Consider the following 15,277-nt stretch of genomic DNA (forward strand, 5'->3'; position numbering starts at 1 on the left):
GTTAACTAGAACACTACTTTACATTGTTAGCAGGTTCACAAAACAAGCTGTGTTAGTTGACTAGCGATGTGTACAGTCGAAAGAAAAGTCAAAGCATTAGAACGTGTCACATTTTTAAACAATCAATTACTTAAATTAGCCTTTGATTATGTTCGGGCCCGCCATCTAGTGGCTAAAAATTTTTTTGGCCCGAGGCCAAACCTAATTGCCGACCCCTGGTGTAGACTCACAGAGACCATGTGGTGGAGGGTGTAGACTCACAGAGACCATGTGGTGGAGGGTGTAGACTCACAGAGACCATGTGGTGGAGGGTGTAGACTCACAGAGACCATGTGATGCAGGGTGTATACTCACAGAGACCATGTGGTGGAGGGTGTAGACGTCGCTGTCCCCCATGTAGACCCTGATGGCGCGCAGCGTGAAGCCGTACTTCTTCCCGGAGCTGTGGATGATGATGGGGGGCCGCAGGCTGCTGAGGGGGAGGGACAGGTCCCGGCTGGGGGAGGAGTCCCGGGAGGAGGGGTTGGAGGAGAGGGAGCGGGGGGAGATGGGGCTGGGCTGCAGGCCGCCGGGGGAGTCGTCTGGAACACGGGAGAGAGACAAAGGTGTTTTGATGCAGCACTTAGATAAGGGACAGTTAGATCTGCTGCAGGGACAGCGACACCTGCCAGCTCAGAGCAGATGATCCACTAGCAGCATCTCAGACAACACTTCATCTTATTCATTCATTTATTTTCTTTGGTTTATTTATTTATTTGATTCCTTTCTTTTGTTATTATGATGTACAGTATGTATAGAATGTTGACAGTTGTCTGTATGTATAGAATGTTGACAGTTGTCTGTATGTATAGAATGTTGACAGTTGTCTGTATGTATAGAATGTTGACAGTTGTCTGTATGTATAGAATGTTGACAGTTGTCTGTATGTATAGAATGTTGACAGTTGTCTGTATGTATAGAATGTTGACAGTTGTCTGTATGTATAGAATGTTGACAGTTGTCTGTATGTATAGAATGTTGACAGTTGTCTGTATGTATAGAATGTTGACAGTTGTCTGTATGTATAGAATGTTGACAGTTGTCTGTATGTATAGAATGTTGTTTGTTGTTGTTTGTGTGGGACCCCAGGAAGACTAGCTAATGTCATGGCGTTAGCTAATGGGGATCCTAACAAACAAACACTCAAACAATCACATGTGACACGTTCTCGTGCTTTGGTCCTCATGTTGAGTTCCGATGTAACGATCAGACTTTTGAACTTTAGAAAAATGTGAACACATTTCTGCGTTGTTGAAAATCAATGACACACGCTAACACAGCTTGTTTTGTGAGCCTGCTAACAATGTAAAGTAGTGTTCTAGTTAACTAGGTAGCCGTGGGGGATTACTCACCCAATCCATTGCGTTGCAGTGTTTTGGCTCGACTAGCGAGTTTGTGTTGTGTTTTCAACAAGCAGACGCAGACGCTTTTAATCCAAAGTGATTTACAGCTAGAGATTACAGGGACATTCTCCCTGCAGTAATGTATGGCTAAGCGTCTAGGGAACACTAGTGGTGGTGTTCCAGACGGGACTCGAACTCATGACCTTCTGATCACCAGTCCAACTCCCTATCCCCTAGACTAGGCCACCACTACCCCCCTGCATTCATGAATGGGGGGGGTCATATTAACCTGATAGAGTCAAGTATGAGGGTTAGGGTTAGAGCGTTGTTGAACGGGGGGGGGGGGGGGGTCATATTAACCCGAGGTGATGATGAGAGGGGGGGGGTCATATTAACCCGAGGTGATGAGAGTGGGGGGGTCATATTAACCCGAGGTGATGATGAGAGGGGGGGTCATATTAACCCGAGGTGATGATGAGAGGGGGGGTCATATTAACCCGAGGTGATGGTGAGAGGGGGGGTCATATTAACCCGAGGTGATGATGAGAGTGGGGGTCATATTAACCCAAGGTGATGATGAGAGGGGGGGGGTCATATTAACCCGAGGTGATGATGAGAGTGGGGGTCATATTAACCCGAGGTGATGATGAGAGGGGGGGTCATATTAACCCGAGGTGATGATGAGAGGGGGGGGTCATATTAACCCGAGGTGATGATGAGAGGGGGGGTCATATTAACCCGAGGTGATGATGAGAGGGGGGGGTCATATTAACCCGAGGTGATGATGAGAGGGGGGGTAATATTAACCTGAGGTGATGATGAGAGGGGGGGGTCATATTAACCCGAGGTGATGATGAGAGGGAGGGTCATATTAACCTGAGGTGATGATGAGAGGGGGGGTAATATTAACCTGAGGTGATTATGAGGGACAGCGTGGAGACAGAGGCAGACTTGGGGACCTTGCCCCCCCCAGCCCCCCCAGAGGGGAGCCTCTGTCTGTCGGGCGTCTCCAGCTGGTTCCCGAAGCGCTTGGGCCCCCCCGCCTCCCGCGGGGACGAGTGCTTAGCGCCCGTGCTGTTGCTACGGATACGGATCCGGTGGAGGTTGGACACGACTATCTCAGCTGCAACACACAGAGAGTACACACATCAACTACACACAGAGTACACACACATCAACTACACACAGAGTACACACATCAACTACACACAGAGTACACACATCAACTACACACAGAGAGTACACACATCACCTACACACAGAGAGTACACACATCAACTACACACAGAGAGTACACACATCAACTACACACAGAGTACACACATCAACTACACACAGAGTACACACATCAACTACACACAGAGTACACACATCAACTACACACAGAGTACACACATCAACTACACACAGAGTACACACATCAACTACACACAGAGTACACACATCAACCACACACAGAGTACACACATCAACTACACACAGAGTACACACATCAACTACACACAGAGTACACACATCAACTACACACAGAGTACACACATCAACTACACACAGAGTACACATCACACACTGAAACACACAGAGTACACACACAAGCAAAGAATGTGGCCCCTCACTATTAACACAAACTGCTAATCGGTAGGAGAACAAAAAAAAGGTTTGGACTCAAGGTCACTACCAACAAAATCCAATACTTAATACTTGGACTTTGCTGAACTTATGTAGGCTAATGATATTTACTTATAATAACCAGAGCATCTACCAACTGAGCCACGGGGGAGCGCGTGTGTGCTAGCAGAGGATACGGGCTGCAGGCTAGGCTAACCTTCGTGCTACCAGAGGACAGGCTAGGCTAACCTTCGTGCTAACAGAGGCTAGGCTAACCTTCGTGCTAACAGAGGCTACATGCTAGCAGGCTAACCTTCGTCGTCGGTGGAGAAGGCGAAGCGGGGCATGGTCTCCAGGCTGTGGGTGCTGCTCATCACCAGGGGGCTGGCGCTGCGCTCAGACTGGGAGGAGCTGGACGAGGCCCGGGGCCGGAGGCTGAGGAGACCAACAACAACAACATCAACAACAACAACAACAACAACAACAAGGCTAGTCAGGAGGAGACTATCAGACAGTAGAGATTGACAGGAAGGATGGGTGAGAGAGAGAGAGAGAGAAGGGATGACAAGCAGGGTATGTCCACGGCCGGAATCGAACCGGGAACCCTGAAACGACTACATGGTCGACGGCCTAGCGTGCTAGGCCACCAAGCGGCTAACCCTAGCCCTCAGCTGACCTGCGGCTGTGTCCCGGGTGTCTGCGCTCCCCGCTGCCCCCCTGCCTCTGGCTCTCTCCCGGGGAGGGCGTGAGCCGGCCCTCCCAGCGCTCCTCCTTGTCCTCGCTGTGGCTGCGGTCGGGGGAGAAGCTGAGGTTGGAGGGCGTGGCCAGGTACTCTGTGCTGCTGTACACCTGGACCAGGAAGTAGACACGTCAGTCACCCAGATGTCAGGATACATACATCATAACACATCATAACTGACCAGGTAGCAGGAGACTCTTTTAATCCAAAGAGATTTACAGTTTAGAGATTACCGGGACATTCTCCCTGGAGTAATTTAGGGCTGAGTGCCTTACTCAAGGACACACTAGTGGTGGTGTTCCCAGGTCTTACTCAAGGACACACTTGTGGTGGTGTTCCCAGGTCTTACTCAAGGGCACACTAGTGGTGGGGTTCCCAGGTCTTACTCAAGGGCACACTAGTGGTGGTGTTCCCAGGTGGGATTTGAACTCATGACCTTCTGATCACAAGTCCAACTCACCAACTATCCCCTAGATCAGTGTTTCTCAACCCTCTCCTCGGGGCGGGTTGCTGGTGGTGGAACAGATCAAATATGTGGAGCGGCTGCGCCCCGAGGAGAGGGTTGAGAAACACTGCCCTAGATCACCACTACCCCCCCCCCCCCCCCCCCCCCCCATCATGATTTATCTATCACCAGAACCCAAAAACAGAAACCACCCGTATGTGAGGAGGGTTAGGTTAGTATGTGAGGAGGAGGTATGTGTTCCTACCTTGCTGAAGCGGTGAGACCAGGAGGAGAACTGGCGGATCTCCAGGGAGTCTTCATCGTTGGTCTCATCGTCTTCATCAGAGTTCAGATGATGGTAGCGATCGGAGCGAGCTGGAAGAAACATGACAGGAAATATATAAATACATACAACTCTCCCTCTCTCTCTCCTAGTCTGGAGAAACGGTTTACTAACATCCAAAACAAGAGGACGGAAAAGTCCAGCGACACAAATCCTTTAATCCGTGACCGGTGAACCCAAACATCAGCCAGGACAGCTGTTCTACATTTACATGTTTGGCATTTATCAGACGCCTTTATCCAAAGCGACTTACAACAAATACATTGGTCTAAGTAAGTGAATCATCTGTCCATCCTTCATAGCAAGAAAAAGTAATCTATCCTCGGGCCATTGGCCATTGGCAGTCATAATGCTAGAAGAAGGAAGAAGGAAGATTTTTAAATTGTTGTATTATTATTATTATTTATTTATTTACAGTAGAGAAACTGTACAAAGGGCTAGAGGGGATGAACAGGTCGTACGAGGGACAGTTAAGGTGTAGCCTGAAGAGATGGAGGTCTTTAGGAGGGACAGTTAAGGTGTAGTCTGAAGAGATGGAGGTCTTTAGGAGGGACAGTTAAGGTAGGTAGATGAAGAGATGGAGGTCTTCAGGAGGGACAGTTAAGGTGTAGCCTGAAGAGATGGAGGTCTTTAGGAGGGACAGTTAAGGTGTAGCCTGAAGAGATGGAGGTCTTTAGGAGGGACAGTTAAGGTGTAGTCTGAAGAGATGGAGGTCTTCAAGAGGGACAGTTAAGGTGTAGCCTGAAGAGATGGAGGTCTTTAGGAGGGACAGTTAAGGTGTAGTCTGAAGAGATGGAGGTCTTTAGGAGGGACAGTTAAGGTGTAGCCTGAAGAGATGGAGGTCTTTAGGAGGGACAGTTAAGGTGTAGCCTGAAGAGATGGAGGTCTTCAAGAGGGACAGTTAAGGTGTAGCCTGAAGAGATGGAGGTCTTTAGGAGGGACAGTTAAGGTGTAGCCTGAAGAGATGGAGGTCTTCAGGAGGGACAGTTAAGGTGTAGCCTGAAGAGATGGAGGTCTTCAGGAGGGACAGTTAAGGTGTAGCCTGAAGAGATGGAGGTCTTCAGGAGGGACAGTTAAGGTGTAGCCTGAAGAGATGGAGGTCTTTAGGAGGGACAGTTAAGGTGTAGCCTGAAGAGATGGAGGTCTTCAGGAGGGACAGTTAAGGTGTAGCCTGAAGAGATGGAGGTCTTTAGGAGGGACAGTTAAGGTGTAGGTGAAGAGATGGAGTTCTTCAGGAGGGACAGTTAAGGTGTAGTCTGAAGAGATGGCGGTCTTTAGGAGGAACAGTTAAGGTGTAGCCTGAAGAGATGGAGGTCTTCAGGAGGGACAGTTAAGACGTAGCCTGAAGAGATGGAGGTCTTTAGGAGGGACAGTTAAGGTGTAGCCTGAAGAGATGGAGGTCTTCAGGAGGGACAGTTAAGGTGTAGTCTGAAGAGATGGAGGTCTTCAAGAGGGACAGTTAAGGTGTAGTCTGAAGAGATGGAGGTCTTCAAGAGGGACAGTTAAGGTGTAGCCTGAAGAGATGGAGGTCTTTAGGAGGGACAGTTAAGGTGTAGCCTGAAGAGATGGAGGTCTTTAGGAGGGACAGTTAAGGTGTAGCCTGAAGAGATGGAGGTCTTCAGGAGGGACAGTTAAGGTGTAGTCTGAAGAGATGGAGGTCTTCAAGAGGGACAGTTAAGGTGTAGTCTGAAGAGATGGAGGTCTTCAAGAGGGACAGTTAAGGTGTAGTCTGAAGAGATGGCGGTCTTTAGGAGGGACAGTTAAGGTGTAGCCTGAAGAGATGGAGGTCTTTAGGAGGGACAGTTAAGGTGTAGCCTGAAGAGATGGAGGTCTTCAGGAGGGACAGTTAAGGTGTAGCCTGAAGAGATGGAGGTCTTCAGGAGGGACAGTTAAGGTGTAGCCTGAAGAGATGGAGGTCTTTAGGAGGGACAGTTAAGGTGTAGCCTGAAGAGATGGAGGTCTTTAGGAGGGACAGTTAAGGTGTAGCCTGAAGAGATGGAGGTCTTCAGGAGGGACAGTTAAGGTGTAGGCTGAAGAGATGGAGGTCTTCAAGAGGGACAGTTAAGGTGTAGTCTGAAGAGATGGAGGTCTTCAAGAGGGACAGTTAAGGTGTAGTCTGAAGAGATGGCGGTCTTTAGGAGGGACAGTTAAGGTGTAGCCTGAAGAGATGGAGGTCTTCAGGAGGGACAGTTAAGACGTAACCTGAAGAGATGGAGGTCTTTACGAGGGACAGTTAAGACGTAGCCTGAAGAGATGGAGGTCTTTAGGAGGGACAGTTAAGGTGTAGCCTGAAGAGATGGAGGTCTTTAGGAGGGACAGTTAAGGTGTAGCCTGAAGAGATGGAGGTCTTCAGGAGGGACAGTTAAGGTGTAGCCTGAAGAGATGGGGGTCTTTAGGAGGGACAGTTAAGGTGTAGCCTGAAGAGATGGAGGTCTTCAGGAAGGACAGTTAAGGTGTAGCCTGAAGAGATGGAGGTCTTTAGGAGGGACAGTTAAGGTGTAGCCTGAAGAGATGGAGGTCTTTAGGAGGGACAGTTAAGGTGTAGTCTGAAGAGATGGCGGTCTTTAGAAGGGACAGTTAAGGTGTAGCCTGAAGAGATGGAGGTCTTCAGGAGGGACAGTTAAGGTGTAACCTGAAGAGATGGAGGTCTTTACGAGGGACAGTTAAGACGTAGCCTGAAGAGATGGAGGTCTTTAGGAGGGACAGTTAAGGTGTAGCCTGAAGAGATGGAGGTCTTCAGGAAGGACAGTTAAGGTGTAGCCTGAAGAGATGGAGGTCTTTAGGAGGGACAGTTAAGGTGTAGCCTGAAGAGATGGAGGTCTTTAGGAGGGACAGTTAAGGTGTAGCCTGAAGAGATGGAGGTCTTCAGGAGGGACAGTTAAGGTGTAGCCTGAAGAGATGGAGGTCTTTAGGAGGGACAGTTAAGGTGTAGCCTGAAGAGATGGAGGTCTTTAGGAGGGACAGTTAAGGTGTAGCCTGAAGAGATGGAGGTCTTCAAGAGGGACAGTTAAGGTGTAGTCTGAAGAGATGGCGGTCTTTAGGAGGGACAGTTAAGGTGTAGCCTGAAGAGATGGAGGTCTTCAGGAGGGACAGTTAAGGTGTAACCTGAAGAGATGGAGGTCTTTACGAGGGACAGTTAAGACGTAGCCTGAAGAGATGGAGGTCTTTAGGAGGGACAGTTAAGGTGTAGCCTGAAGAGATGGAGGTCTTCAGGAAGGACAGTTAAGGTGTAGCCTGAAGAGATGGAGGTCTTTAGGAGGGACAGTTAAGGTGTAGCCTGAAGAGATGGAGGTCTTTAGGAGGGACAGTTAAGGTGTAGCCTGAAGAGATGGAGGTCTTCAGGAGGGACAGTTAAGGTGTAGCCTGAAGAGATGGAGGTCTTTAGGAGGGACAGTTAAGGTGTAGCCTGAAGAGATGGAGGTCTTTAGGAGGGACAGTTAAGGTGTAGCCTGAAGAGATGGAGGTCTTCAGGAGGGACAGTTAAGGTGTAGCCTGAAGAGATGGAGGTCTTCAGTCTATTCTGCAATTATAGGCAGCTTAAAACAACACTGTACCACCACTACCACTGTGAAGGACGGGCCACCTACTGTCAAAGTAGCCTGTGAATGACAGGCCACTGTGAAGGACCTACTTACTGTCAAAGTAGCCTGTGAATGACAGGCCACTGTGAAGGACAGTGTGAATGACAGGCCACTGTGAAGGACAGTGTGAATGACAGGCCACTGTGAAGGACAGTGTGAAGGACCTACTTACTGTCAAAGTAGCTGGTGTCTGTGAAGGACAGTGTGAAGGACTATGTGAAGGACAGTGTGAAGGACAGTGTGAAGGACAGTGTGAAGGACACTGTGAAGGACATGTCTCTGTGAATGACAGGCCACTGTGAAGGACAGTGTGAAGGACATGTCTCTGTGAAGGACAGTGTGAAGGACATGTCTCTGTGAAGGACAGGCCACTGTGAAGGACAGTGTGAAGGACCTACTTACTGTCAAGGTAGCTGGTCTCTGTGAAGGACAGTGTGAAGGACAGACAGTGTGAAGGACAGTGTGAATGACAGGCCACTGTGAAGGACAGTGTGAAGGACCTACTTACTGTCAAAGTAGCTGGTGTCGTCCTCGGCCTCCAGCTGAGGGATGAACTCGGCCTTGCGGCGCAGCAGACCGTTCCAGTCCAGACCCAGGAAAAACGCATGCTGCTTCACCTCGCAGGCGCCTCCTAACACCAGATATAACATATATAATATAACATATATAATATAATAACATATATAATATAACATATATAATATAAGAACATATTTAATATAAGAACATATATAATATAATAACATATATAATATATAATATAATAACATATATAATATAACATATATAATATAATAACACTCCTCCTGCAATCAGATATAACATATATAATATAACATATATAATATAATAACATATATAACATATATAATATAATAACATATATAACATATATAATATAATAATATAACATATATAATAACATATATAATGTAATAACACTCCTCCTGCAACCAGATATAACATAATAACATACTGTATATAATATAATAACATATATAATATAATAACATATATAACATATATAATATAATAACATACATGTATATAATATAATAACATATATAATATAATAACATATATAATATAATAACATACATGTATATAATATAATAACATATATAATATAATAACATATATAACATATATAATATAATAACATACATGTATATAATATAATAACATATATAATATAATAACATATATAATATAATAACATACATGTATATAATAAAATAACATATATAATATAATAACATACATGTATATAATATAATAACATACATGTATATAATATAATAACATATATAATATAATAACATATAACATATATAATATAATAACATACTGTATATAATATAATAACATATATAATATAATAACATATATAACATATATAATAACACTCCTCCTGCAACCAGATATAACATACAGTATATAATATATAATATATATTATATAATGTCTTCCTGCTGTTGTTTGGTCCTGTGTTACTATGCTTGATCATGTTGATCATGTCTTTTCTATCTCCTTGATTTTAGGAGACTTACTTTTATTACTGTGAGGTGACCTTTGGGGTGTCCAGAAAGGTGGCAATCAAATCAAATATAATAAAATTATTATAATATTATTCATATCATTAATATTTAGCAGACCAGGGGGGTATTCCATCAACGTCGCTAAAGGAAAAGCCAGGCTTATTTTGATAAGTCTCACGACAGTTGGATTGACCATTAGCGATGTTAACCCCAGGTCTGCGTGGAGATATGGAGAGTAAAGTGTAGTAAAGTGTAGTAAACCCACCGGTCCCCAGGCGGTCCAGGGGGCTCTGCCTCAGCAGGCGTGTGATCAGGTCCTGGGAGTCGGCCGGCAGCGTGTCGTCCCCGTCCGGCCAGATGATGTCATCTACACGACAAACACACGCGTGTTACACACACCTGGATATCAACAACACTGCAATCCACCTCAACCATTCAAACATCCACATTATTCCGGTCTTCTGACGCTAGCCTAGTTCTCTCTTAGGGCTTTCATACCGGCAGTTCCGAACGCCGGTTCGCGTTCGCGTTCGGAAACCTCCGAACGTTGGCGCTGTCTGGCGAACGAGCCCGCGTTCATACCAGTGTATCGTTCGCCAGACAGCGCCAACGTTCGGAGGTTTCCTAACGCGAACGCGAACCGGCGTTCGGAACTGCCGGTGTGTAAGCCCTATCAGTGTACCACATGTACAGAACATTTAAACAGGCCCTCAAAACCCAAACTCTTCAAGCTCGCCTTCACCAGTTAACCCTCTCCCCCTCCCCTTCCCATGTGTCCCCAGCACTACCTTAATTAAGCCCCTATACTTTCTTTAATTCATATTTTGTTTCTTTTTATTATTACTACTCGATCTTTTCAGTTTGTAAAGCGTCTTTGAGTGTCTAGAAAAGCGCTATACAAGTCTAATGCATTATTATGATTATTATTATTATATTATTATTATTATTTTATTATTATATTATAATAATATTATTATTATTATATTATTATTATTATTATTATTATATTATTATTATATTATTATTATATTATTATTATCATTATTATTATTATTATCATTATTATTATTGTTAGTATTAGTATTAGTATTATTCTATTATTATAATATTATTATTATTATATTATTATACTATTATTATTATTATTATATTATTATTAGTATTAGTATTATCATCATTATTATTATTAGTAGTATTAGTATTAGTATTATATTGTTATTATTATTATAATATTATTATTGTTATTATCAGGGATACTCACCGCTGACCACCTGCCCAAACAGCTCCTCAGGCGTGTCTCCAAAGAAAGGCACACAGCCCACCAGGAACTCGTACAGGATGACGCCCATCGACCACCAGTCCACCGGCTTGCCGTAGCCCTGCCTGAAGATCACCTCAGGAGCGATGTACTCTGGGGTCCCACACACCTACACAACAACACACACACAGGTGAGCAACCAACACACACACCTACACACCAACACACACACAGGTGAGCAACCAACACACACACCTACACAACAACACACACACAGGTGAGCAACCAACACACACACCTACACACCAACACACACACACACCTACACAACCATAAACACAGGTGAACAACCTACACACACACCTACACAACCAACACACACACCTACACAACCAACACACACACCTACACAACAACACACACACAGGTGAGCAACCAACACACACACCTACACAACAACACACACACACCTACACAACCATTAACACAGGTGAACAACCAACACACACACCTACACAACAACACACACACAGGTGAGCAACCAACACACACACCTACACACCAACACACACACAGGTGAGCAACCAACACACACACCTACACAACAACAAACACACACCTACACAACCATAAACACAGGTGAACAACCTACACACACACCTACACAACCAACACACACACCTACACAACCATAAACACACAGGTGAACAACCAAAACACACACACACACACACACCTACACAACCATAAACACACACCTACACAACCAACACAACAACACACACACCTACACAACCAACACACACACCTACACAACCATAAACACAGGTGAAGTTTAACACTTAATCAGCCATGGGGGGTCATTTGAATTCAAATTTCAGGACCCTCCTTTATTGACTTTTCCGAGATATGTGCGGTCTACCACCCAGTGTCCTTACATTTTCTAAATCACATCAGGATAAGCTAGTATGAAGCTGTTTAGCAGTTTTTCTGTGTAGGAGGCAGGCTAATTTACAAGCGGCCAACTAGTGGTCGTTGTGTGTAAATAGTAGATTCTAAAGAGACCTCTTTCAGTGGGTAATAAGGCACGGCTGTTTTCATCTAGTTACATGTTTTTTTGTTGGTCACCATGTTGTAAATATTAGAGGGGGGGGGGGGGGAACTATTCCTCACCTGTTTGTCGATGAACTCTCTGGTGTCCTTCTCCATGTGGCCTTCGTACAGGTTGGTGGTCATGTTCATCAGGCCGATCTTGGACAGGCCGAAGTCCGTGAGTTTGATGTGGCCCATGGACGTGATCAACAAGCTAGAGAGACACAACAAATATATAACGATAAAATAATAATAATACCTTTTATTTAAAAGCACCTTTCTCAAACTCAAGGACACTGTACAGAAAAATAAATAAAAATAATAATAATAATAATAATATATATATGTATATACAGTATGTATATATATATACATACATACAAGACTCTAGTTTCTTTAACCTGAGGCATAGAGACGTTTACATGTTGGTATAATTGAAGCAGACTGAAGGACTGCTTCTACCACAGGGCCGTCAAGGCCCTGAACACAGAAAAGGCCTAAGTTCTGGGCCCAGGACAGTCCGGACGGATTGTATGGCAGCTAGTGCTGAGGCACAAACATGTACATTTTCATGCCTGCAAACTGTGACACTTTAAAATAATGTGAAAAAATACTTTTTGTGCAATATGACAACCCTAGTTGACTATCTGTGCAGTATAGTACAGTGGATTGTGTACATAGCCTTTATTGATGTAAACCAGCTCCTTACCTTCTTGTGATTTTATGCATCTATGCTTTTTTCTAAAATGTGTTTTCTTTTTCCTTTCCTAAACACCAGGGGAGCCTCCCCTCCTAAATTTCGTTGTTTGGTACCTGTACTGTAGCAATGACAAATAAAGTCCATTCCATTCCATTCCATTCCATTCCAATAATTGTTTTTTATGTAGATATGTAATTTAGAATGAGCACAGGAAACTCAAGTCAAACAGTTAATACAATGCCCTTTATTCTAATGCTAGTTATTCTAATGATAGTTATTCTAATGCTAGTTATTCTAGTGCTAGTTATTCTAGTGCTAGTTATTCTAGTGATAGTTATTCTAGTGATAGTTATTCTAGTGATAGTTACAACAAGGAAAGTAGAGAAGGTAGAGCCTGGCTGCCTTACTACTGAGACCCAGGCTTTTAGATAAACTTCTCTTCCGTGGCTCTACAACATGATAACAACAGGATACGCTGGGGACAGTGTTGCTCAACTGTTATGTAAGTAAAGAGAAATCAGTTTCTTAGAATTGGACATAATCCACTAGGCTCACTTGTCAGGTTTGAGGTCGCGGTGCACGATGCCGTAGTTGTGGAGGTACTCCAGCGCCAGGACCGTCTCAGCGAAGTACATCCGGGTCATGTCCACGGGGAGGGGGCCCATGTTCTTCAGCAGGTTGGCACAGTCCCCCCCTGTGAGGATAGAGTAACCATGGTTACAGTGCTTATACTGCGGTGCTTCCCTTTATAACAACAGTCCTTTACTTCTGACTGTTTTGTGACTTTTCAATCTTACTTCATTTCCATTTTTATTTTTTTACCATTTAGCAGACAGACGCTGTTATCCAATTAGAGATTACAGGGACAGTCTCCCTGGAGTAACTGAGGGCTAAGTGCCTTAACTCAAGGACACGCTGACAGTGGTGGTGTTCCCAGGTGGGATTTGAACTCATGACCTTCTGATCACCAGTCCAACTCACCAACTATGCACTAGGCCCACCACTACCTTCAACATCTGTCTCAACTCTTCGTCAAACGACTATATCTATATACACTATATATACTATACAAACGTTTGTATAGTATATGTAGTGTAGTATATATAGTGTATATAGTATATATAGTCGTTTGACGAAGAAAAATACACAAACGTCAGTACCAACTGCCAAACTACTTTTGGCGGGAAAGTGGTCCTGCGTTACCTTCCACGTACTCCATCACCATGCAGAGGTGGCGGCGCGTCTCGAAGGAGCAGAACATGGAGACAACGAACGGGTTCTCAGCGAAGGTGAGGATGTCCCGCTCCACGAACACCTGCTGGATCTGGTTCCTCAGCACCAGGTTCTGGCGGTTTATCTTCTTCATGGCGAAGCGCTGGCGCGTGTCCTTGTGTCTCACCAGGTAGACGGCCCTGCGAACAGTAGCATGTAGCATGTAGCGTTTGCCTCATATCACCAGGTACACAGCCTTGAGAACAGTAGCATGTAGCGTTAGCCTCATATCACCAGGTACACAGCCCTGAGAACAGTAGCATGTAGCGTTAGCCTCATATCACCAGGTACTCAGCCCTGCGAACAGTAGCATGTAGCATGTAGCGTTAGCCTCATATCACCAGGTACACAGCCCTGTCAACAGTAGCATGTAGCATGTAGCCTCATATCACCAGGTACACAGCCCTGTTCCACAGAACGAAAAGAAGAAGACAGTCAGCTCGCTTCTTGATTGGCTAAATTCCATTCCACGTCACAATCGGACTCGGTTTGGTGCATGGTGCCATGTCTCCCCCCCTGCATGGTGTCATGTCTCCCTCCTGCATGGTGTCATGTCTCCCTCCTGCATGGTGTCATGTCCCCCCCCTCCTGCATGGTGTCATGTCCCCCCCCTCCTGCATGGTGTCATGCCCCCCCCCCCCCCTGCATGGTGTCATGTCTCCCCCCCCCTGCATGGTGTCATGTCTCCCCCCCCCTGCATGGTGTCATGTCTCCCTCCTGCATGGTGTCATGTCTCCCCCCCTCCTGCATGGTGTCATGTCTCCCTCCTGCATGGTGTCATGTCTCCCTCCTGCATGGTGTCATGTCTCCCCCCTCCTGCATGGTGTCATGTCTCCCTCCTGCATGGTGTCATGTCTCCCCCCACCCTGCATGGTGTCATGTCTCCCCCCCTCCTGCATGGTGTCATGTCTCCCTCCTGCATGGTGTCATGTCTCCCCCCCCCCTGCATGGTGTCATGTCTCCCCCCTCCTGCATGGTGTCATGTCTCCCCCTCCTGCATGGTGTCATGTCTCCCCCCTCCTGCATGGTGTCATGTCTCCCCCCCCTGCATGGTGTCATGTCTCCCCCCTCCTGCATGGTGTCATGTCTCCCCCCTCCTGCATGGTGTCATGTCTCCCCCCTCCTGCATGGTGTCATGTCTCCCCCCCACCCTGCATGGTGTCATGTCTCCCCCCTCCTGCATGGTGTCATGTCTCCCCCCTCCTGCATGGTGTCATGTCTCCCCCCCACCCTGCATGGTGTCATGTCTCCCCCCTCCTGCATGGTGTCATGTCTCCCCCTCCTGCATGGTGTCATGTCTCCCCCCCACCCTGCATGGT

General features: G+C 45.7%; 1 protein-coding gene across 1 annotated transcript in view; it reads right to left on the reverse strand.

The window, feature by feature from the left end:
• Window positions 1–15,277, reverse strand: part of LOC308156946 (microtubule-associated serine/threonine-protein kinase 3-like) — a gene marked incomplete at both ends in the record, with an annotated part of 80,229 nt that overhangs the window by 7,829 nt on the left and 57,123 nt on the right. Inside the window, 11 exons of the mRNA XM_080530407.1 lie at window positions 355–581; window positions 2,293–2,505; window positions 3,304–3,425; window positions 3,667–3,839; window positions 4,440–4,549; window positions 8,607–8,729; window positions 9,902–10,003; window positions 10,898–11,063; window positions 12,068–12,200; window positions 13,242–13,380; window positions 13,890–14,098. Of these exons, the coding sequence (XP_080386533.1) occupies window positions 355–581; window positions 2,293–2,505; window positions 3,304–3,425; window positions 3,667–3,839; window positions 4,440–4,549; window positions 8,607–8,729; window positions 9,902–10,003; window positions 10,898–11,063; window positions 12,068–12,200; window positions 13,242–13,380; window positions 13,890–14,098 (1,717 nt within the window). The remainder of the gene's footprint in view (window positions 1–354; window positions 582–2,292; window positions 2,506–3,303; window positions 3,426–3,666; window positions 3,840–4,439; window positions 4,550–8,606; window positions 8,730–9,901; window positions 10,004–10,897; window positions 11,064–12,067; window positions 12,201–13,241; window positions 13,381–13,889; window positions 14,099–15,277) is intronic.

The sequence above is a fragment of the Nansenia antarctica genome, assembly GCF_963989245.1.
Source record: "Nansenia antarctica genome assembly, chromosome: 1".
NCBI lineage: Eukaryota > Metazoa > Chordata > Actinopteri > Argentiniformes > Microstomatidae > Nansenia > Nansenia antarctica.